The following is a 23012-nucleotide window of genomic DNA, read 5'->3' as shown; positions in this document are numbered from 1 at the left end:
CTACTGGATGGTTCTGGCCATGCCAGGAGCCATTTCTTTGGGGAGCTGCCTCGTACTACAGAAAAGCTGAAGATGCCAGATGCTGCTGTATGTCCAGACTGGTATTGTGAGTTGCACAATAAAATATAAGGAGGGATAAAGGCTTCTTGACATAGATGGGAGTTTGTTCCACCTTGAGAATGGGGGGGAGGGGGGAGAAAAACTCCACACAACTGGTTAATGAGCAGAAATAGTATTAATGGAACATTACAGGTGTTGTAGCAGAACCTCTTAATGCAGCTGTGAAAGGATGGTGCTGATGAGTATAGATTAGGGCCACAAGATCGCAAATTAATTTATGAACTACCATTACATCTATACTCTTACTATATTTTAAGTGGTTTAGTATATGTCTAGCATTGAATATGCTAATGGCTTAAGAAATTATAATAAAAACAGTTCATCTAGCTGGATGGAGGGTCTCCGGTATTCCCCAGAGCAGGCTGCTGAGATGGAGAATTACAGTAGTGTATACTAATCTGTGAGAAACAGACGGATGTTTCTTAACCAAGTCATGATACTGGTTACTACTGGTTGTTACCATATTGCTTTTTATGTACCATCTGCTTCCACATTTTGCTAGCATGAAAGGTTTCTACTGGTTTAAATGTGCTTCACATCTTTGTTCGCTGTTTCCCATAGCCAGGCAGCTGCTGGGGAGCTTGGCGGGGAGTGGGAGAGCGCAGCACCCTGCTGCGTGCCTGTGGATGTGCGTGAGGAGGTGGCTCGGAAACCCACATCAGTTTATGGAAAAATCACTTTCAAAAGATTAATTATGTATGTGCCTGCTTTATAATGTCTTTGACACTCTTTATGCAACACAAATGAAGGAGCAAGTGCATTTATTTTGACATGAAAACCTTTGAAGCTTATTTAAGAGTTGTGATCCTGCTACCCAGCACGTAATGCCACAGGAGGGGCTGCTGTGGGAGGCCAGAGGGTTCTTCCAGAACCTTCCTGTGAGACCTGGGAACGGGGCAGCCTGTGTGGGGCTGAGAGGCAGTGGTTTAGGGGCCACTGTGACTTTTTAATTTGTAAGTTTTTGTAAATACTTGCACCTTAATGCCAAAGCTGTGTTTTGTTCGGGCTGGTACGCAGAGGCATTCCCCTCCGTGTGAGGAACCGCCTCAACAGGCCCCGGAGACGGGCGGACGCCTCCTGTCAGGGCGGGACAGAACCGTGAGGAACCTGCTACGGCAGTGGAGCCTTAAGCCTAGTGGAAAAGACTGGCTTTGTTTTTGACTGGAAATGTTACTAATGGTCTCTATTGTTTCTTTCGGTTCTGATGTAGATTTCCCAAAGTCTTGTGTTTTGAAATTGCTTCACCCCAACTGAATTGCTCAGGGTCATGCAATCTGCAGCTTGCCCTCTGGGGAGGAAACCTTTCTCTGTCAGATTTGCTTGGTAATTGCATTTTCTGAAGTAGTAATGCACTGCCTCATCCCTCTTAAAGCTTTGGCAGAGTACTTCCATAAGTCGCTGACCTAATTAGTCATGACAACTGCTTGTTTAGCAGGGCCCCTAATGCTACCAGAACTGCCCTTCTGAGACCATCTTTTCAAATACAAGGTTTATTCAGATCTGGAGAAATACCTTCAGAAATATCAACCTTCTAGTACAGACTTTATTGTGCTTGTACTGGTGATATTGGATATTTTGGGAGGATTTTTATTCAGGAGTCCTTAAACTCGCAGATTGAGCTGTTCTTTATCAAGCAGGGGATTAAAACAATCTCCTTACAACCAAGCAGTGTTGTTTTCTAAGTGCTAACTGTATCTAAGAGATGTGTTTCTTTGCAGCCAAGCTGACCATTCCATCAGAAACCTTTCTCTTTCCCATAGCACAGGAGTGCTTACACATAAGGTAAGCTTTTGTGGTAAGTTTTCCAGTTTTTTATTGCTTCTATTTAAGAAGTCCTTGTTTTGCTTGCAAATCCATTAATTTTTTAGCTTCTGTATTGTAGCAGAGGCTTAACTGAGTTCATCTGAAAGCTGATACGAAATGCTCTGTGAAGGCAGTTAGCGTGCCTATGCTAACATTGGTAATTTAGTTCAGAGCATGTTTGCACTTTTTAAGTGATCATCTATGTAACAATAGAGAGTGATCTCACGCGCTTGATTCTTCTTGGATGAGCTTAAACTGGAACGATGTGTTTCAGCAGTGTACCTGATGCAGCTGATAATGCATGTTCAGTCCATGGGGCCAGACTGGAGCTCATATGAAGCAAGCCCCAGACATGTAATGTGTGGGTGCTGGGTCCTCAGCACTCACTGTTTCACTATAAATCAGCTCTTACTGGGCCATCCCACATCTCGGTGTACACACAGACTTAATGTGTTGGGAAAATGGGATAAACAATTGCAAAGTTTTGGGGGCAGGATGTTGGATATTTACAAACAATGCTGTTTTATATAAACATGTCAACAGAGAAATAAGTTTCACAGGAAGATGCTTTGGAGACAAGCCTTTCTGAATAAAATGTTCTACCTGCATGCCCATTTATCTTTGTAGAGAGAGGGGAGTTCAGTTTCTAATTCAGAGATGCTTGGGATCCTTGAAAAGTGTTTTCACTCACAGGTAGAAGAAGAAAACATCCTAAATCTTCCAAAATGTAAAATGTTTGAGGAAGGTGAATCCTAGGAAAATCTTCACTCCCTAGCACTTATGCTGCTGGATGACAGAAGAGTGTCTACGTGAAGTAAACTGGATAACACCAGAAGTAGAAAACATGCCTTCTGAGTTTGCTCTTGGTGTGCTTTGTGCTTGTTTGACCGCACATTGGGGTGATTAGCCCACCACTGGGTTTGCACATGTACAGGAACTTTTTAAGATGCCACATTTCCCTGTGACGTGTGGAGGAGTCTGATTCTGATTGTCCTTGATTCTTAGAAATAAACCTTTCAAATGAAGTTTCACTTGGGCCTTTTCTTATTCCGTGATTTCTTGTCAGCACTTCCCTTGAAATGTTGTATCAGCAACGTTATGAATAATAAGCTTCTGCCAGTTTCTGTGCACTCATTTCTTTGTAGCTTGTTCTTTGCTATCTATTCAAGTAGTGCAACTTATTTCTCACTTTCCATCTCTTTTCTTTAATTTTTTTACTAGCAGCTATATCCAAGAAATATCATTTGACTCTAGCTTGCCAGAACTTCCCATTCTTGTCCTTCAGGTCACCCCTTATCTATTTCATGGAGGGGAGGCCTCTGAAACACATTAGGGAAAACTTAAAAACCTTCAGCTTGGGTTTTCCCTAAGATAGCTGCGTGCAAAACTTAGTTCAGAAAACCCCAGACTGTGTATGTGTAGTTTTCTCTGTGCGCACACACATGTAGGTGTGTCTGTTTATCTATAAGACACATTTATATACACACACTCCTTCAGTTTGCCTGGGCAAAATTGTGTTAGCCATCATTGTGTTAGCTTTCTAGTGAGGCTGTGTCTAGGGACATGTGCTTTTACATGTGTAAGAAAACACCTCACCAGTTAAGAAATTGGATGCTGGAAAACGTTATTCCTGAAAATTAGAAGTGTGGCCCATGAGCATACCCAGTACACGAGTGTACGTATTTTCAAAGCTACCTTTTCAAGAAATTTTTAAATTCTAGTAATTTTTGAGAAATCTTTGCTTGTGTGGCTGGAGAGTTTACTAGGGATAATTTGCTGGACAAACAGCACTTAACCTGATTCGGCTTTGTAGTCAAAAGTCAGTAATAGGCCTGAGATAAGAAAAGTAATAAAATGCTGGTATTTAAAATAACTGTTAAAACTATGGCATACGTAGGTGAGGGGTAACAGAACACACATACCTTATGACCCTGTGTATTGCATGCAGGTGTTCATGAAGTGCATCACAGAGAACTCTTACCTACAATAGATATCTGATAATGTATAATGCAAGAACTATCACCAAATCTGTTTCCACTTACTGCTTTCATTATGTTCTGATACATAAATGGAACGTGTCTTTTGCTGCTGCTGGCAACAAACTACAGATCATTAGGAAATCCCAAAGTGATTGTGACAGCTGTGGGTAGAGCTTCCAGAGAAATTGTGCAGTGTGCTCCATAAGCTGAACTGTATTTTCCCCTCCCATGCGAAATAATAGGCCCCACATAAGCTTTCTCTGTTTACTTAAAAAGATCCCACTCTTTACAAAGCAAAAATGGGTCACAGGCATAGCTGATGTAGTTGAACATAGAAAACAAATATACTCTACCATCATCCAGTTGTGACATAAAAAAATCTAATTAGGAGAGATTAGTTTAATCTGTTGAAGCTGTCTCTGTGTACATGCAGGCAGCAAAAAAAGGATCCGTTTTCTTAAAATAACTTGACTTACAATCTCAGAGTTAAAATGTTTGTTTGAATAAAACTATTAAATTGTCTGATTGCCTCGGACGTAGTTGTAGTGCCTAAATGCAATCTACAGCTGAGCAGCAGCAGCACTAGTTTCTCTGCTTTGCACTGCCATTAATCAGAGTGGACTTCCCTCTGCGAATCTATAAAGCCCTTTGTTTCTCTGTCAAGATTGCAGCAGGGTGAGTCTCAGCTGTGATATGAACATATGTCCAACAGAAATTAGATCAAAGCCACTTGTAAAAGAGAAGGTTGCCATCCTTTGTGAAGGAAGCCAGATTAAAGTCAGTGGTTTAGGTGGCAGATCTGTGCAGAGGCTTGAAGGTCCTGAGATGGCACTGGGAAGGAAGCAGTGCGCTGAGCGTAATGCTCTGCTGTCAGAGCTGCAGCGTGGTCTGGTGTAAACCTGTCGACTGTTCAATTCAGTGACGTGAAGTTTTGTGAAGGATTCTTAAAGGTCTCCCCAGAGCCCTATGAAGGAGTAAGAAAAAGGCAAACACTACTACATCATTTTTATTTTTTTAAATAATGGATTAGTGCTCAACTTCTACATGGAAGAACAGTCACAGTGAGGCAGTGAGGGAAGTTGTGATAATGCTGACACAGAACCATTGCCTGGCATGAGCATTGCTAAGAGGTTTTGCTGCATTACTGTCTCTTATAACCCTTACAGATGAAAACCTATAAGGAAATCAGTGTTCACTCAGTGCTTTTTTGCTTCTGGATCTGACCATACTACTTGAGGGTAATTTATGTTGGAGATGTGAAATGACCATTTAATACTAATACGAAACTTGATTTAGTAAACAGTAGTTGAAGTAGGACAGAGCTTGTTGAATGCATCTCTGGAAGTCTGAGTCTAAACCCATATAAGGTTATGTTGTATTTAGCTTAATGTATTTCTGTGTGAGCTTGCAGCTTGCTGACATTTAAGTTCTAGAAAATATAAAATTGAAGATCAGATGATAAGAATGAATTTTTTTTTTCTCCTGTAGTAGTGTTGTGAAAGTTACTTTTGTGTCTCTGCTCTTAGAGAGTGATGGTCTATGAAGAAATGTACTGAACTACCTATATTTCTGCACACACAAATGTTACAAGAGCAAACTTTCCAGGCCAAGGGAAGTATAGAACAGTAAGAACGTTAATTTTATCAGAATAATTTGTGGGGGGGAAAAAAAATGGGGAAAAAAAAAAATCTCCTGTTACTGCAGTTCTGAAAACCTAGAACAAATTCCCTGTCTCTAATACATTGTCTCCAATAGAAAAAAAAAACGTGGGACCTTCATGAAACAAATGGAGCTTACACAAAGTATTGAAAATCCCACAAACTAAATTTTGAAGTGGTGGGAAAGACTTTTGTCTTCTGAAGCTGTATCAGCAGACATACAGTTGAAAGAATCTGCTAATAAAGTTACCAAGAGTGATGTGTGTTTGTCATGATAATATTAAAGAATTTGAGAATTAACATGTTACACTGTTCTTAACCTGATGGTAAGGAGGAAGGCTGTGATATGTCAGTACCCCTGGAGGTCCAGGCTCCGCAGAAAAAGCAGGAACATAATGTAGGTAATGATTAAATTCAGAAGACAGTGGCTTAAAGCAATACTCATTGAGAGAAATTCTTGATAGCTTTTGATAGTAAGGTGTAATTGATATAGTATAAGCAGGGTAGGAGGACCCTTGGCTAACTGCTGTTGACAATCTGGAGGCAGGGAATGTTCTTTCTACTGAACCTCCAGGGTGAAGTCAGGGAAGAGCTATTGTTTATTGTTGGCCGCCAGTCAAAATATGAAACCTTACTCTACATGATGCTAATTTGCTTACCTCATTTTTAGGCCTCACTGTTACTCATCTCACATAAAGTAAAATACACAAATATCTGATTCACTGCATGATTGTCTTCAGCTTCCTGTACTATCAGCTGAGAAATAAATGGTTAATTTCATTCCTAAGCCAGACACCTTTTTGTGGTTCCAACTGTAACACTAGAATGTGTGCTGTCTAGCAAGAAGGTCTACGTGATAAAAGCTGTCAATATTTCCCTGCTGAAGTACAAAAGCTAGAAAAAGAGTGAAGAAAAGGCCTTTTTTTATTACTTCATTGTTTCAAAGCTATTTTTAACCTCTGTTTTTTCTTCTGATGTTGTCGTGGAGGTTGTAAGGTAGGATTGAACTTTGAGAAATCAGATAATTACATTTTTACATTTAAAATTTATTTCAACTGATTTATAATCAGTATTTAGCTTTGTTATACTGCGTGTTAAAACTAGCGGTAATGACTGATGTAACTAATTACTTTCACTTTCTCATCTTCTGTCAACAATATATATGAGTTTTCTTTCTGAATGTATGCAGCAAATCACTCTTCCATGTTATAGTATGAACTACTGGGGGGGAGGGGGGAAGAGAAAAAAGTTAAAAAAAAAAAAAAAGGTGTTATTTTTTATTTTCATAGTTTGGGGCTTTGTAAGAGTGTTCCCATGCTTCAATAGCATGCTGGTGATAGAACCAAGTTATTTTTGTTGGCCCTTATAATCAGCCCCCTGGAAAGGAAATCAGTTCCCGCAAAAGGAAAATTAACAAAACACATTTTCATATGCCATGGATATAAGTCACGCCCCTCGAGCATGTTGTCTTCAGGCAGCAAGCATATGCCATTCTAAATAGTAACTGTCATAATTTGTATTAGCTTCTTAATGAAAAACTGAATGAACAGTTCATAAGTTTGTGGGGCTTTTTCTGGTTTTAGGAGGGGGTTAATCTCTATGTTAATAAACTTTTGCTTTTTTTGGAAACTCAATTTCTTCTGGTGCTGATGCTGTTTCTAATTGCAGCTGTCTCAAGCCACCGCTGATTTTGTGAGCAGGGTGCTGTCTTTAAAGAGTGAAGATAGAGCTCCACCATGACTAATCACTGTGGAAGTCCATGTACCTTCTGAGCCCAAGTGGAGTTCTCAACACATTATTGCTAGGTGCTAGTTTTATCATGGTCCTACTCTTATCTTATTATAGTCTTTGTCTCTACTTAAATTAGTAGAGCTTGAATCTTAACTACACAGTTCTAGTTAGTCTGAGTAATGCCCAGATAGGAAAGGCTATTTCAGGATTGAAAATTAATTATTCTTTATTTATTCTGTGCTGCTACAGAATTTGAAGCTTATCTGTCCAGTGTCTTCTGATTGAATTATTTAAGTTCTTTTTTCCTACACTTTTGTTTCATGTTCACCTGTCTAATTCAGATTTCTAAGCAGTGTAAGGTTAATACACTTTAACACTCACATCTGTAAAGCTGTTCCATTTAGGAAAACAAAGTTCTTTCCCTTTAGGTCCTAGTGAAGGTTTTATAAACAAAGCAGTCTAGGGAAATACAATTGTATTCCTGATCATCCTAAAATTAGAGGTAATTCTAAAGTGTGTCTGACAAGCAAAATAGAATCTTTAAGTTTTATGGTGATTGCACTTCATGTATTAATGCCATAACTTAAATAGCTTGGTTTAGGTCAAAAGAAAAAGTACTTTAAGATTCTACTAAATGAGTCAGAATTTAAACCTTGGTAATCAATCTATTGATTTCTTAAAAAGCAATTCCTTTGGCACTTTGTGCATACTAATTAGGTGGTCTGTCATTGAGTTACTCTTCTTATAAGGAATATCCCTGTCACTATCAACAAATGTAACTAGCAAGGTTTAATATAAAAGATCTTAAAGGTTAAATAGCAAGCACAATCTGGATAACCTCAGTTAATGCCCTTTTTTTCCCCGAAGGTTATTGGTTTTGGCTTTTTTACTACTTGTATTTTTAGTCTCAGAAAAATAGCTAGATTTTCTAAAGCAAATTCTAACAGCCATTTTATCTGGCAATCCTAATCCCATTTATGGCCTTGGACTACAAATTTTCTTGCTAATAGTAGTGAAAGTTACAGGGTGGTGCAGGTATGTCATACATTGAGATTCAAGAACATGAGCTAAGAGTCTCCGTACTGCTAGGGAATCTCATTGAGATAGAAACTCTTAATGATGGATGGCTCAGTAGAGCCAGGAGGAAGAGTAGAGGCCAGGCCATTAGCAGACTACAGATTTTATGGCCTTGACATGAAGGCTTAAATTTCCTTTCGCAGCTGTTGTAGAATGATTGCAGTGTCCATCTGGGGTTTAGAGGAAGGCGAGATGAGCTGGAACAAAACTGGCTTTTCCTCAGTTGTTCAGCTGTGGGATTCATTCTTCAGAATAGCAGCAGGTTGGAGAGTCCTGGGTTATGCAAGAGTGTCAGAAAGCTGTCTGATTGCCCATAGTTGGCAAGTCCATGAGGGGAACCTCGCTGGAAACTCCTGAGAGCAGCAGGCATACCACACTAATGGCAGATGCAAGTTGGTGACTGTTGGAAGCTGCCTGCAACCAAATATAGGACAGCTTTCCATGTGAGAATGTTCTTATGAGCCATCAGCCTGTTCATATGCAGAACCTGCTGCCACTAGTGAAATTGCAAAAGTATTGTCTTTTCTTGATGATGCTCAGCCAATTTTATTCCTGGGTTCTAAACCTTTCCAGCAGCTAATTGCTCAGAAGTGCTCTGGATTGGGTAAATGTCGGAATAAGAACTATATTTGCTTCTTTTTAATTACTTGATGGAGAAAAAATTTGGAATGTTAGTGTCTAAATTTAGCCTTTTCTGTCTCCTGAGTACACTCAGCAATCAAATAATCAATCTAGATTGGTTTCCTAGTGTCAGGTCTGTGAAAAAGAAATGTCCATGTTCTTAGACTTGGAAAATTGGCCTCTGTTGAGACATGATTGGCTGGCTTTTTGCACAAAGACAGTGTGGCAAACTCGGAAGGACTCACATTTAGCCAATTTGATACAGAATTTCTTATTCAGTTCTTTGATCTCAGTGTTAGGACTTCAATAATGTTTCCTCCCATCATGGATTGAAATAGGCTTCAGATCCCACCAGTGTGAAGCTAGATCTCTCAAAACAAATCTGCGTGTCATGATGAGTGTTTAGGATCCCAGTATTGTCTATACCAGCTTACAGTGTTGGGCAAAGTCAGCAAACTGTGGGTTAATTTTGTTCCCTTTAGCTTTTATCCACTCAAAGTGGGAGGCTGTTGCACCCCAAAAGCATATCTCTCTAAACCATCAAGTGTTAATCCATTTACTCTTTACAATAACAGTAGCTTTGTATAGCTAGTCTCGCTTCTTGTGGTGCTTTGTAACTTAGCAATTAGACTTGATGGAGCGATGTTGAAAATTGCATGAAACGACCTACAAAATACGAAAAATGCTCCAGGTTTTGGCATCATTGGTTTTGCATGGATATTCTTTCTGCAGAATTGTTGTTTTGTTGTTTGATTTCCCAATAAGCAGCACAGCTGGTTCTAGCTAAGTTTGGCCTTAAATATCTTGCTCCACTTTCTTCCATGCCCAGTGTGTCAGAAGAGAGCTGCATATTCTTTAGGATCCCTTTCCAGCAAGGTTAGTCAGGGCTGGTGCCAGCCCTTCCCCAGGGCTGGCCACCTACTCCCTGGTTGAGGTCTAAATTCCTTTTCAGTTCATAAAATGTGGACCTGAGATTATTTTCTAAAACAGTCAAATAATTATTGCTGATTTTTAACTAATGCTTTGTAGACATATTGGGACAAAATATTCTCATGTGTTTTCCAAACCTTTATTTCTTTAAATCAGATAAAATCTCCTCCACTTAATAGATTTTCCAGAAACAAAATTCTAGCAGAATAGTGGCAAGGGAGACTCAACAAATCATCTAATCCATGAGCAGTTTTACCTGTGTAAGTCTTGATAGAGGTTTGAGTAATGTCCAGTAAGGCCCCACAGCCCTCCCATGCATTGAGTTCTTCTACTTCACCATTCATTAGAAAGTGCTTTCCAACATCTAACTTAATTTCCTTTTTCATGTTCTTCCAGTTACCATTCATGAAGAAACTAGTCTTTGATCTTTTAAATCCCAAAAAGCAGTTATAAAGTAGGAATACAGGTAGCAAATAAAATGCTTTGGGTTTTGGTAGTTTTTTTGTTGTGTGTGTTTTGGGTTTTTTTTAACAGGTCTCTGTATCTGTTTAGATTTATGTCAAATTCTCTTTTTTCCTTTTGAAGGTAAAAATTCATGGTGATTAAAATGAGTCATGAACCTAGAAAACAGAAAATACAACAGTTTAAATTCCTTTGTATCCATTCTAAAATGTGGTGGGAGTTGCTCAATTTAAAAGCATAAAAATATGAGATCCTGTATTTTTTAATAAAATGGCAACAAAATGGATTTGCCTTTTACAAATTCCATTCCAGGCTGTGTTAACCAATATACATTTATAGTGTCTGAATGGAAGACATAATTCTCTATCATAATAACTAAACAGTTTTATATAAACTAATGTCCACTTGTAAATCCATCTTTTCTTGGAAAAAATAGTTTAAAAGCACAGATTTAATCTGATAAATGATGCAACAAGTAACTGCTTTCATTACTTGCAAGTCTAAGTTAATAGCTGGATTCAATGTTAATGACTTTTTTCATACAAAAGAGGTGCTTTTCCTCTCTGCTTTTTGGCACTGATAAATGTGTCACAGGAAACAGCCTCCAAACAAAGGAAAGCCATGATTTTTCATGTATGATAGTGTATCAAGTGCAAAATTAAATTGTACAGACAATGAAAGGAACCGATCTCTATGATAACTAATCTTAAAATAAGAACAGAAAGCTGTTATTTTGCTCTAAGGTATGTTTCAGCTGTCGGCTGAGAAATGACAATGCATCCTTTGCCACAGGTTAACCAGAAGTGTTGATACAGAAGAATGAGCTTCTTTAGGCAAGTCAGACTTCTGCTCTGGAAGAACTGGATCCTCCGGAAAAGACAAAAGGTAAAGTATTAGTCTTTGGATTTCAACTTTGGACCACGCACTCCACTGGATGAAGTGACTGGTACATTTATCAGCATGTAAAAATCACTAATTCCTCAAAGAATCAAATGTGATCTTTGTATGGGCCTGCTGTCTGGGATCTTGTCTGGTGCAGTTTGCAAACATGTTCTTTTTACAGTTTAAACATAGAATACTTGTACTGGGGTCATCTTTGACAAATAGTATTGTGGATCAGGAGAAGAGCTGTGGGTAGTAATATTTTTGTATTTTCACATAAAATTTGCTGTTACAAAACATCATGGGCACCACTCAGCTCAGGGATGTTTGATTCCTAATTTTAAATTTGCTCCTCATACTCAGCTACTCTTAGACACGAATCCAGTTAGGGCCCTAAAGTTCACACAGATTTTTTTCTTTTTTTAATATGGCTGAATGACTTAAGTATAGTGAAAACCAGAGAAGTATTTTAAATCCTTTCAAATCTTCTTAGATCTTACGATATTTTGTCTTACAGCAAATTTATCTATTACTTTCCACCTTATTTCATCATTGCAGCTCTTTTTTTTTTTTTTTTTTTAATTTAAGCCAAATTTTCTTAGAGTCAAACAGAACCTCAAACTAGGGTCTTGGTGACTGAGGTATTGCAACTACTTTCGCTCTGCAAAGGAAGTCCCTTTGCCTGGTTTCCAGACAAAGCAAGTCCCTTAGAGGTCCTGTAGACTACCTGTTTCAAACTAAAAATAATAAAGTACGTTAGGGCATCTGTGGGGCTGAAACATTCATGCAAACAATTTTGCCATAATTACAGAGATCAATAGGGTCGAACTGAACCATGGGATGAGTTGAAATGCTTACCTATGCTGACCTGATTTTAGTCATTAGGAATGACTCATATGCTGAAATTTCTAGGATCAAATTATTATCTGATTTTTCTTCACAGACAAATTGAATGTCCTTTCTTTCATAGCTTCCCAGTAGACTTTCTCCCATAGTCTACATTGCCATCAAGACCTGATGCATATAACATTGCCAGCTCATGATTTAATACAGTATGAAAGTCACCAATCCATACTTGAGCTAAATTACACCAAATATAAGGACCTCTTTTTGAAGCTGGACTTCAGTTACTGAAATATTTTCTCCACTCTGAATAGTAAAACATTTTTCAACAGAGTCAGTAAAAATCATTTCCTTTTCTAAGTATACAAACCTACCTGCTTATTTGTCTACACAGAGAAACAAGGTAGCCAAAACAAAAATCCATAATGTCAAAAGTAGCTATAAAACATGTTTTGGGAAAATCAGCCTGTTTTTTGTTAACCATCACACAGTACCATAAATGGAGGCATATCTAATCTTCTACTCAAGTTCATAATTTAGTCTAATTCACAAGAGGAAAGATTTCATTAAAGAGTTAACAGTTGATCCACAGCCAATTTAAGTTTGTCATATTTATATGGTCGTATCACTGTGCTTGGTCCATTACAGCTCCATCTGGATATTACATTTCTCTGTGCATGTTGCTGGGATTTCTGGCTGTGTATCTTGTGGTTCTGCAGGTTTATGGTCTGCTCTCTGATCCTTCTGGTGAGTTCTGAGACACTGGTGTGTCCTCAGGAAAAGGATCACAGGAAGGAATCAGAGGGCTAACAGCACTTGATTGCATGACACATTGTGTGCTAGCTTGAAAGAAAGCTTCCCTTCTGCTTTAGCCTTCAATCCTTTCCAGACTAGTTAGCTCAGATAGGAAGGAATTACTGAATTCAAGCCAGAGGATTTTGTATTTCCTGGGACTGAAGTAAGAATCGACATCTAAGCAATAACCCAGATTAACTCTGCAGCAAAGATGACAACCAAGGGGTCTCACCAGTTCTCACCCCTCTGAGTTTATAGGTGTGTAGTGCTTGTCCCAAACGTCTTATCAAAAGGATGGCGATGGGTGTTAATCAGACCTTGTGGACCCCTGCTGAGAAGGGTCTGTAACACTGTATTCTGAGCTGTGTACAACAGCTGTCAAGGAGAAAAGCTGTACAATGGCAGGTTTCCTTCTTTAATAATTGTGTCACCTGCCCTATGCTCTAAAAATATCGAGCATGCATAACTTTCTAGGTGGTGGTGGTGTTTTTTGTTGCTCTATTTTAAAAAAGAAAGCCTTAAGAGAAAAAGTGTGAAATAGGAAATGGTTGCCTGGTGTAAAACTTTCTACCTTTTTGCTGTAAGCATAAGCTGTGCTTAACTAAAGCTATTAGGCAAAGTTATAGTGGAAAAAAATGGGCAGCTCCAAAAACCTGTTCTTAATTATGCTATGGAGTATCTTTTGCCCTGCATGGGTCAATTTGGAAAATAAGTAAATAAAAAAATACTCACACGTGACCTATCTTGTCTCTGGCTCTGCTGCTGTACGCATTATTGTTACATATTTTGTGCCTGATTGGGGAGGCAGCAGCAAAGGAAAGGAGACAGGGAAGACTTTCCTGTGCATGTGCTACAACTCCGGTTCTGGAGACAGTTTGTTCTGGCTCTTGTAGGGAGGAGAAAAAGTGCCACGTGGCTGGACACAAAAATCCCATAGCTGGTCCCTAGAGCCCAATGCCTGTGTCAGAGGATCAAAGGGTTGTAGCTTCAAACCTTTGCCAAAACACAGGGAGGCAGTAAAACAAACTGAAACACAGGAGTGGAGGAAACAGACTGAAAACCAGGCAGGATGTTGCACTGTGGTAAAGCAATGGCCTTGATTTTCTGTCGTGACTGGTAGCTGGTGACTGTTCTAAGTGTATTGAAAGATCTGGGCAATAAAGTGGCCTTTGATGGGGTCTTCTATGTTATTGAATAAGGTGTTTGATCTTAACATATACATTTCTACCTGTATTAGAAAATTAGTAATGTTGAAATGAATGATGACAGTAAGAAGCAAAAGTAAAGATCAAAGAATGTAAGCTTATGCTAATGTCTTTTACCATTGGGTAAGCACAGTGCACTGACAGCCTACTAATAAGCCCAGCATAGCAAAAGTGTGGATTAAAAAAAAAAAAACCAAACAAAAAATCCCCCAAACCCCAAAACAAACAAAAAACTACCACACTTTTTCTCTCTTGGATCTAATCCTTTTTTTCCTATATTGTTATAGAGTCATCCACTTTGTCAAAAAATCTATTTTGATTTATATCTGGTCGATCTGGCAGTTTAGTACTACCTGCCGCCTCCTTTTACCTCAGTTAGGACGCTTAAATGTTTCTTTAGAAGAGGTGGAGAAGCCACTGCGTTAATGGTGATTCTTCATGGGGCTCTGATGAAATCCTTGCTGTTTCTGGGTGTCCTTTCCAAATTGTGAAACAGGCAAGGGGTAACCATAAGCATATGCTACAGTGGGCATTGGTGCTGTGAGAAGAGGCCTCTGCCTTCTATTCACTTTGACTCTCAACATGGTTCATGTGTAAAATTTATTTTGAATCGATTTTTTTTTTCTTTTTTCCAGCTTCGTTTTCTGGTGGAGCTTGTATGGCCTCTGTCACTATTTCTTGCCCTTGTCTGGCTGAGGAAAGCTAATCCACTGTATCGCCAACATGAATGTAAGAACATTTAAGATGTTTTAATGCTCTGACTTGTGCTAGATAATGGCTAGAAGTTCTCAGATAGAAATACTGGGACCTGTTTGCCAAGTATTATTCTTCAGTGGCAAAAGAACAGACTTTGCTTCAAGTAGTTTAGTTATTTTTAGCCATATACTGTAAGATTTACCAGTGAGGAAGAAAAATCTGAAGATTCCATCAAGTTGTAGATTTCTGTAATTCCGTTACTGAAAAAGTACTGCCTCATTACTTATTTTTTTAAAAAAAAGTTAGCTCAGAATTTATTTCAGTTGCAAATAGCCATATTGCTTATATTGGTGACTTTTTTTTTTTTTTGCTTAGTAAGAGAGAAACCTATATGATTTCCATCATGTTCTTTCTGTAGTTAGCCAACCCATCATGCTATTTAGATTCACACGTGCTGCATTAGAAAAGACACCTATTTATTTATATTTTGTTTTCCTACTCTAGGTCACTTCCCAAACAAGGCAATGCCATCTGCAGGAACACTGCCATGGTTACATGGCATCTTCTGTAACATGAACAACCCCTGTTTCCGCAGTCCAACCCATGGAGAGGGTCCAGGTGTTGTGTCCAACTACAACAATTCCATGTAAGCAGAGCTATATGTGTAAGACTGGGTTAGAGTAATACAGGCCTGCTAGGCATCTGCTGATAGCCTGCTCTTGGCACCTGTTGAGCACTCATGGGCGTTAATGATGCAAGGAGAAATGATGGAGTCTCCTCAGCCTGCTTAGAAAGGTCCCTCAGTACACTGAGGGATATCTTAAAGAATTGTTCTATAGTGTGAATGAATAGGGAAAGGTGAGCCTTTAAGAAGACATCATGGTGCGAATACTAGAAGACAAAATATTTCAGTTCTAGCACACTAGCTTCATTCCAACAATAGTCAACAAAGTTGAAAATGAGTTCATGATGGTAATTTGGGCCTTTTTGAGAAAGAGTTCAGTTGTACTAATCTCTAGGGAACATGTGTTCACTTGATAAAATCTGTCCTTTCTATTGCCTACTGCTTACTGAATGTCTCAGGACAAATCTTGTTGATATAAGAGTATGAACCCCCGAAGTTTTCTTTTCTCATCACTTGAGTTGCCCTTTCTGAGTGAGAGCTCTGATGAAGTAGCAGCAAAGGAAAAACTGCACTGCCACTTCTATGTAGCATCTGTTTTGGCTATATACTTGTGAGACTTTAATCAGCATAGTAACCTTCAGATACTAAGCTTATTAAGAAATTAGGAGGCTGGGAGATTTCTGGACTGTTACGAAAAAGATCTGTGGGAGTACTTCATTGCGTTGTTTGTTATAGCTGAGTCATGAAACACGGCATAGCAGGCAAAGACCCTTAGAGTGAAAACCAGTTACAAAAGCTGTAAAAAAATGCTCCAAATCTCCTGTTGCAAATAGTCCACTTTGGAGCATCCAGTGATTAAAATTCATGAGCTAACAATGTCAAGGCCATTAAAGCTCCAGTCACGTGAAAGACTGTAGCTTGGAGTTAACTTAGCATTTGACCTTTTGTTGCTAGTGAACAGGATTTAAAACAGTTACTCGACTGTTTTTGTGGGGTACAGTCAATCGCTCAGTGAAGTTAAAGGGTTCTGTTTTCTATACATTCTGGCTTTTCTAGGTTGCTTGTTACAGAGCAAACTATCCTTTTGTGAGTCAGAGTAAATTCAGTGCATTACAGAGGAAACAAATACATTGTGTTTTCTGAAAGAATGTAGTCCTTCCTGTTTGCTGTTTCCTGTAAGCTAAAATAAGTCATGAGGACTGAGATATACCATTCCATGAACAGAAAAACATAACACCATTAAAAAAATGTAATGGCCTCCCCTGCTGCTAATAAGAATTTTTTCATACTTGTTTATAAATACAGGACCTGATTACATCCTTGCTTGAACGGTATGTTCTAACCCAGAACCAGTAGGTGAACAGCTGCCTGCGACAGTTTGTCACTCCTGTTTTCCCACTTCTCCTAGAAGAAATGTTTTGAAGGGACCTAAAAGCCACCCTTACATCGGAGGGGAATGAGCTGGGAGAGGGAGGAGGATTCTGTGTCTGAGTGATTCCATGTCACTTACCTGGCTGAGCAGGGCTGCATGTGCCCAGAGTGCCCCATCCTACTGCTGGAGCTGAGCCTGGGCCAGAACCAGAGCAGATTTGCACCATCGCTGTGAGGTGAATGCTGTCTGGAGGAGGTCCTGCCTCCCCAGCAAGATCAGCATGGCTGGTAAAGAAAGTGTATGAGAGGCCAACCTTCTGTAGCCCTCTTAAACCTTCTGTAGACTTCCAAATCTAACTGAATCCCACACTGTGTGAAACTACTCTGTTTTCACCACAAAACTGATCTTTGAGTTTCAAGACTGAAGACAAAATAATTTATTTTTTCCTCACCACTAACACAAAGAAAGTCAAATTCACTTTTTTTTTATGTGAAAGGTTCTTAAGAGTCATCAGTGTTAAATTATTGTTGGTTTGCTATTTCTTTTTTCAGCCTTGCCAGAGTATATAAAGATGCTCAGGAGCTCTTACTGGAAGCCCCTGAAATCCATGACCTTGGCAGAATCTGGGAAGAACTGATCATTATGACTCAGTTCATGGAAACAATGAGAACTAATCCTGAAAGAATTGCAGGTAATTGTTTTGTCTATATCCTTTAGACTATTGAATTTTTTCCTTCTCAGAGCTGACCAGTAGTTACTCTGCAAACTGGCAACATTATAATGTATTTCACATGTGGCTGTTACTCTCCTTACTGTTAGGGTAAATTAAAATTCATCCAGTGTTGTAAGTAACACCTTTTATTTGAGAGGAGAGGCTTTCAGGTCTATTCTACAACCATCTTCCTTAAATAACAGTAGACAAAACTCAAAACACAAAAACATGGTTATCTCACCACCCAAAGTAAAACACGTGGCTGAAGAGATTTCCTTAATTGTTATTACAGAAGAGGGAGAAGCAATAAAAGTCATCACTGGAAGATGCTGAGGAATGGAAAGCTAGGAATATGCCTGAATATATACTAGGAGCATAACCCAGAGAGGAGCTTAGAGACGCTTTGTTTCAAGTGTTAGCTGAAATAAGTTTGGAACAGTGAAGAAGGAAACACTTGCCTTTTGTTTTGATGATGTATTTAGAGAGAGAAGGCATTGCGCACTTCTTATAAACAGGATTGCAAAGTATATGCCTCCATTAATGTTTTGCTTAAAACAACCTGCCAAACTCAAAACACAATCCTGGGGAAAAATTAGAAATAGACTAATACTTTTTTTTTTTTAATTTAATATTTGGGCTTTAGTACAGAATTTGAAAAGATACTCCTAAAACCAATGGCACAAAAATGGACTGGCTCTGTGAATTGATTTGTCCAACTCTCAAGTCCTTTGCCACGGGAATAATATCCTTATTAAAATCAAATAGTCACTTCCCATATATTTTTAATAAGATGTGTATAAACCATCTGATACACATCATCCATCTCATCAGAGGTTTCTAACTAGAAGTAAAAAAGGGACTATCCTCATTGTAAATAACAGTGAGAGAATCAAAATGCCCCAGAATGCAAACAACAAGAAATTGAGTATAATATGGGCTGTGGCTTGCACGCAGCTATTGAAACCAAACCTGCCTATTTAGAGGTGAGGAAAGCATGACATGTGATGGGTTTGCAACATATTGCTAAGGGACCACACCCCTGGTTTGGGAAGTTGCCTTTGCATCCCCTATCAACTTTACTCAGCAGTTGGAAAATAGAGTACATTCCTCCCCACTCTTCTCAAATACCGTGTAAATGCTTTTTCAGAATCTGTGGGGGTTTTGAATGGGGGACGGGGGTGTTTGGGGTTTTTTTTTTGTTTTGTTGTGGGTTTTTTTGTTTTTTGAAGTAAAAGTTGGAATCTTCTGTTTCATAAAACGAAGTAACAAAGTCAGTTCTGGGGCTAAACTAACACAACATGAATTGCCACCTTTTTCCATACCGAAAAAGGTACTGCAGAATTGACTATTTAAGTTCTCTGTGTATGCAACTTAGCACTATTGTCTGTAAGTAACAATCTTAACAGAAAATTGTTATAGATGTGAAGTTGAGCAATGGAAAATTAACAAATGTCAGAATTAAGATTGCTGCCTCTCCTGATTCCTTAAACTGGATCCACCTCTCGAGTCCTCCTTCCTTGTCCCGTTCCCCTCTTGCATGAACACATTTGGCGAGCTGTGGTCTCATGATGTGTTTTTTCCTCCACAATGCCTGGGTGCCAGGAAGGGCATCAGTGAGAATATAGGGGGCAGGCCCTTACTATTGTGTTCAGTGTTTACTGCTTGAATAAATACATGGAGGAGCAATTGAAGAAGTTCTGCTCAGCCCCTGCAGCCCTAGGACAGAATGTGCTTATTGCAGATGGAATCATGGAAGTTAGTTGTCAAACTCTGACAAGACTCTACTTAACCCACAAAATGGAGACACTCTGCAACAAATTCGTGCATGTTTATGTGGAAATGTCTAAAGCTACATTCCCCATGTCTGTATGATACGTGCTGCTCCTATCAGTTTCAATTGCCTGTTCTGAAGACTGGAAGAACTAGTGCTTTTCAAGCATTCTTTCCCAAAGTCTGTTGATGCTATATGAGCTACCTTTAATGAAGGTTGTAGTATTCAATGGACATAAGCAACATGCACTTTCCAAACTCACTTGGACCATACTGAGGCAGAATTTGCACTGATACCAATTCATAACAGAGACACATTTAAAAAGTTTGGCACACTCTGACTTTAAGAGCAGCAGTATTTTGAATATTGTTAGTTTAACAGTGGGTAGCCTCATTGGTTTGTCTGAAGGTTTGCAAGACTTTAGTTCAATAGTTGGTAATATTTCAAGGGGCCTTTTTTTTCAAAACTATAGAATAAGATTACCTAGCTAAGATTAACTGACAGAAAGTGATAAATTGGTCTAAATGTAAAGGGTTGGCTAAAGTTATTTACACAAGACCTGGAAGAAAGAACACTAACAACAGTAGCACGCTTGAATCTGAACATTAAGAAAAAAGAGTTACCTCAGATAAAAGGCAGACACTTTCAAATGCAGTCAGAGATGCTTTCAATATTTCCATTGCTGAAGTTCTAGTCTGAAACATGTTTGAGAGATCAGATATGCAGAATCAGAACACTCAGCATTTTTTTATGATCATTCCCCAACAAAAGATTAAAATTACTTTGAATTTCAAAAATAGTTTTGTACCCCATTAGTCACTAGTAAGTACATGAGCGAAAGCATATACTTTTTGCAGGTTTAAGCTAGGGTATGAATTGTTCTTTAACTTCTTTTGTTTGGTATCTTGCTGATCTCTGCACTCCCGTCTTCATACAGGAAGAGGAATACGAATTCTAGACATTTTGAAAGATGGGGAGACTCTCACTTCCTTCTTGCTGGAAGATGTTGGCCTCCCAGATGTTGTTGTTTTCCAGCTTATTAATGCTCAAGTGCGTCCTGAACAGGTGGGTAGACTATAACAGCTACCAAGCTGTTATCTGTGTGGAATGCAGTCTTGAGTTGTATATGCAAAGCAGCCTCAGTGGGGGCATTGTACCCAGAATACCAGCTGCCTTATAGGTTCTTTGTACAACTTCTCCCTTTGCTTTTTGTGAATCTAAAGGAAAAGGTGTTTGGTTTGTCTTTAAAAAAAACATTTTGAATATTCATTAAATACAGATATTTGGTTCAATGCTGCTGTTGCTCCAAAATAATGAGCATCAAGAAATGATACTGCCAAGCAATGCATCCATCCCATGATTAAAGACTTGGCTCAAAAGCATAAGGCAGCTGTGCATCCTTTTGAGACAGCAGTCCTGATGAACAGCAGCAGAGAACTATTTGAGGTTCTTAACATTTAAATACTCTGCCCCAACGTCAGCAGAGTAATATGATGGCTTTATGGCATTGTCTCACATGAATAGGTGGGAGTGGAGAAGCAGACCCACTTTCTCTAGGTTCCGATTGAATAATAGATCTGCTCAGAAAATTCGGAGTGAAAACTGCAGGTCAAATCCCTCCTGAACCAGCTAAGCAGGGGACTGTGTTTGACCAAGTCCAGGCTGTCTCTGCTTCTGCATGTACTGGTAGCTGGGAGCTCTGTGAGGAATGCTGTGTTAATGAATGAATGTTGCTGAATCAGAACTCTGGAACAATTTCTGCACTGCATTAGTGTGTGGGTGGAAGCAAGCGAATAACTGAGGCTGAAAGACACAATTCCTTTTTTTCACTGCCACATAAAACACAAATGCTGGAACGGTGTGTGGCCAGAAAGGAGGAGGGCATTAATGAACTTGCATGCAGTTCCTTTTGTGCACCCCAGGTTCCAGCTGGTGTGACTAATGGCCAGATTGCTTATCTGCTGTACTCTTGATTAGTACCAGGGGAAGCCCTCCCTTCTCCTCACTTTGTCATGAAGCAACACCACAAGATGATACCAAAGCCAGTGTCAATTGATACATTCTACTTATTTTCACACCTCTGTATCAGCTGAGATGGTCAAAATTTGCTTCCTTGCTGCTTGTGACAAGAGGAATATATACAGATATCCTGCTTGGCTTCTCTTCCCCTTTTCATGCCGAACCTCTTTGTCAGAGATCTGCTGTGCCAGGAGAACTGTGTGCTGCTGTGTTAGTCTCTGTTAGCTCCACAGTGGCATTCATTCATCTACTGTTAAAACTCTGCCTGCCAGCATATGCAGGACTGAAATTTTCAACACCATCACCAAAATTATGATTGAGACCTGCTGGAACATGATGTCTTTCTGCCGTATTTTCTGTGCTGATGTAGAAAGAAACATATGCTGAAATGTATGCTCTTTACGCTGGAAATTAAAGAAATCTGAACATCAGTTAGAGAGGAAGCTGGGGGAGACCTGGTGTTAAATACCACTTTTCCTGCCCTCCATAAAGTTTTCTTGTTAGCAGTAATCACAGAGGTACAAGATCATCTCACAAGAGCTGATTTATAGCTATGAGGAAAGTGCTGTGAATACTTCCTCCAAGAGCAACTGATGCAGAAAAATGTATCTCATGATTCTCAAAAGACCACAAGAGAATTATTTGAACACTTGATCTCCTATGGGAGATAAATCACTTAATTCTTACAGACCTTCTTGATAAGCAAGTTACTCAGGCTGGACTTACAGTTGGTTGAGGCAGAAGTTGCAGAGCCATGACTAGAACCTAGATCTTGGTTGTCTTAAGCCCCAACCATGATAGTTCATCTCTAGTTCTTCATGCTGCTCTACCCTCTGTTTGCTTGCATGTCACTGTACACCCTTTCTCCCTGGCTCTGATGGCACAGAGCTGATCAACCCAAAAGCAACTTGATTGCAAGAGCCTGACTGTTGCCAGCAACTGGCTGCAAGTCTAGGTCTGAGCTGCCTGGGAGTGCAGGAAATGACACACAGAGCTGAAAGCTAAACCTGATCAAATAGCCAACTAGCTGAAAAAATAATTTGGACTTCATCTTGTCAGCTTTGGCCAAACAGTGACATGTTAATTGAAAAAGAAAAAAAAAAGGTATTCAGGTTCTCCTCCTCCGACCTGCTTTTTTGAGTCATTCTAAGATAAGGATAAGAGATTGATGTTAAAACACAATAAGAAGTTCAGAAAAGATTGGCAACAACCCACCCTACCGGAAAAATTGGAAGGGCGGAGGTTTGATGTTTTTCTAATCCCATCTGTTCATGAACATTCTTGAAATGCAGTTACAGTTTGTAAATAACCTCTTTTTTCTTTTTTTTTTTCTGTGTTTAATCCTTCTCAGTGATGTAAATGTCACAGTTTCCTCATTTCACAAGTCAAAACAAGGTTCCCAGGCTGCCTCCCTGTGCAGCTCAGTTTCATTGCAGTTCACACTGGATGATGAGGACTGTGCCAGATCAGGCGTATATAGTTAAAAAATGCTGTTCTCTTCACATACATCCCCAGGACATAAGTGACTGAGCAAATAAGAAAATTCTTTCACTGACATCAAATCGGTGACATCCAATTCAGTTGTTCTATTTTGACGGGGGGTGGGGGTGTTTGGATTTGGAGGGTTTTTGCAAGCCAGACTGTATCTATCAGTTGCATATCCTGTTTTGCATTCTGCCTCTGTCCATGCTGTCCAAATTGTGTTAACAAT

At 39.2% G+C, this 23012-nt stretch overlaps 1 protein-coding gene across 1 annotated transcript in view; it reads left to right on the top strand.

Annotated features, from left to right (window-relative positions):
• The first annotated feature begins 1831 nt into the window (after positions 1-1831).
• The window catches only part of ABCA4 (ATP binding cassette subfamily A member 4), an 80465-nt gene continuing 59284 nt past the window's right edge, over positions 1832-23012 (top strand). The window contains exons 1-6 of the mRNA XM_075759961.1: positions 1832-1902; positions 11174-11266; positions 14742-14835; positions 15307-15448; positions 17351-17490; positions 20220-20347. Of these exons, the coding sequence (XP_075616076.1) occupies positions 11201-11266; positions 14742-14835; positions 15307-15448; positions 17351-17490; positions 20220-20347 (570 nt within the window). The 5' untranslated portion in view covers positions 1832-1902; positions 11174-11200. The remainder of the gene's footprint in view (positions 1903-11173; positions 11267-14741; positions 14836-15306; positions 15449-17350; positions 17491-20219; positions 20348-23012) is intronic.

Source organism: Balearica regulorum, chromosome 8 (genome assembly GCF_011004875.1).
Source record: "Balearica regulorum gibbericeps isolate bBalReg1 chromosome 8, bBalReg1.pri, whole genome shotgun sequence".
Taxonomy (NCBI): Eukaryota; Metazoa; Chordata; class Aves; order Gruiformes; family Gruidae; genus Balearica; species Balearica regulorum.
Note: the sequence above shows the minus strand (reverse complement) of the source record. Positions and strands in the feature narration are given on the sequence as shown.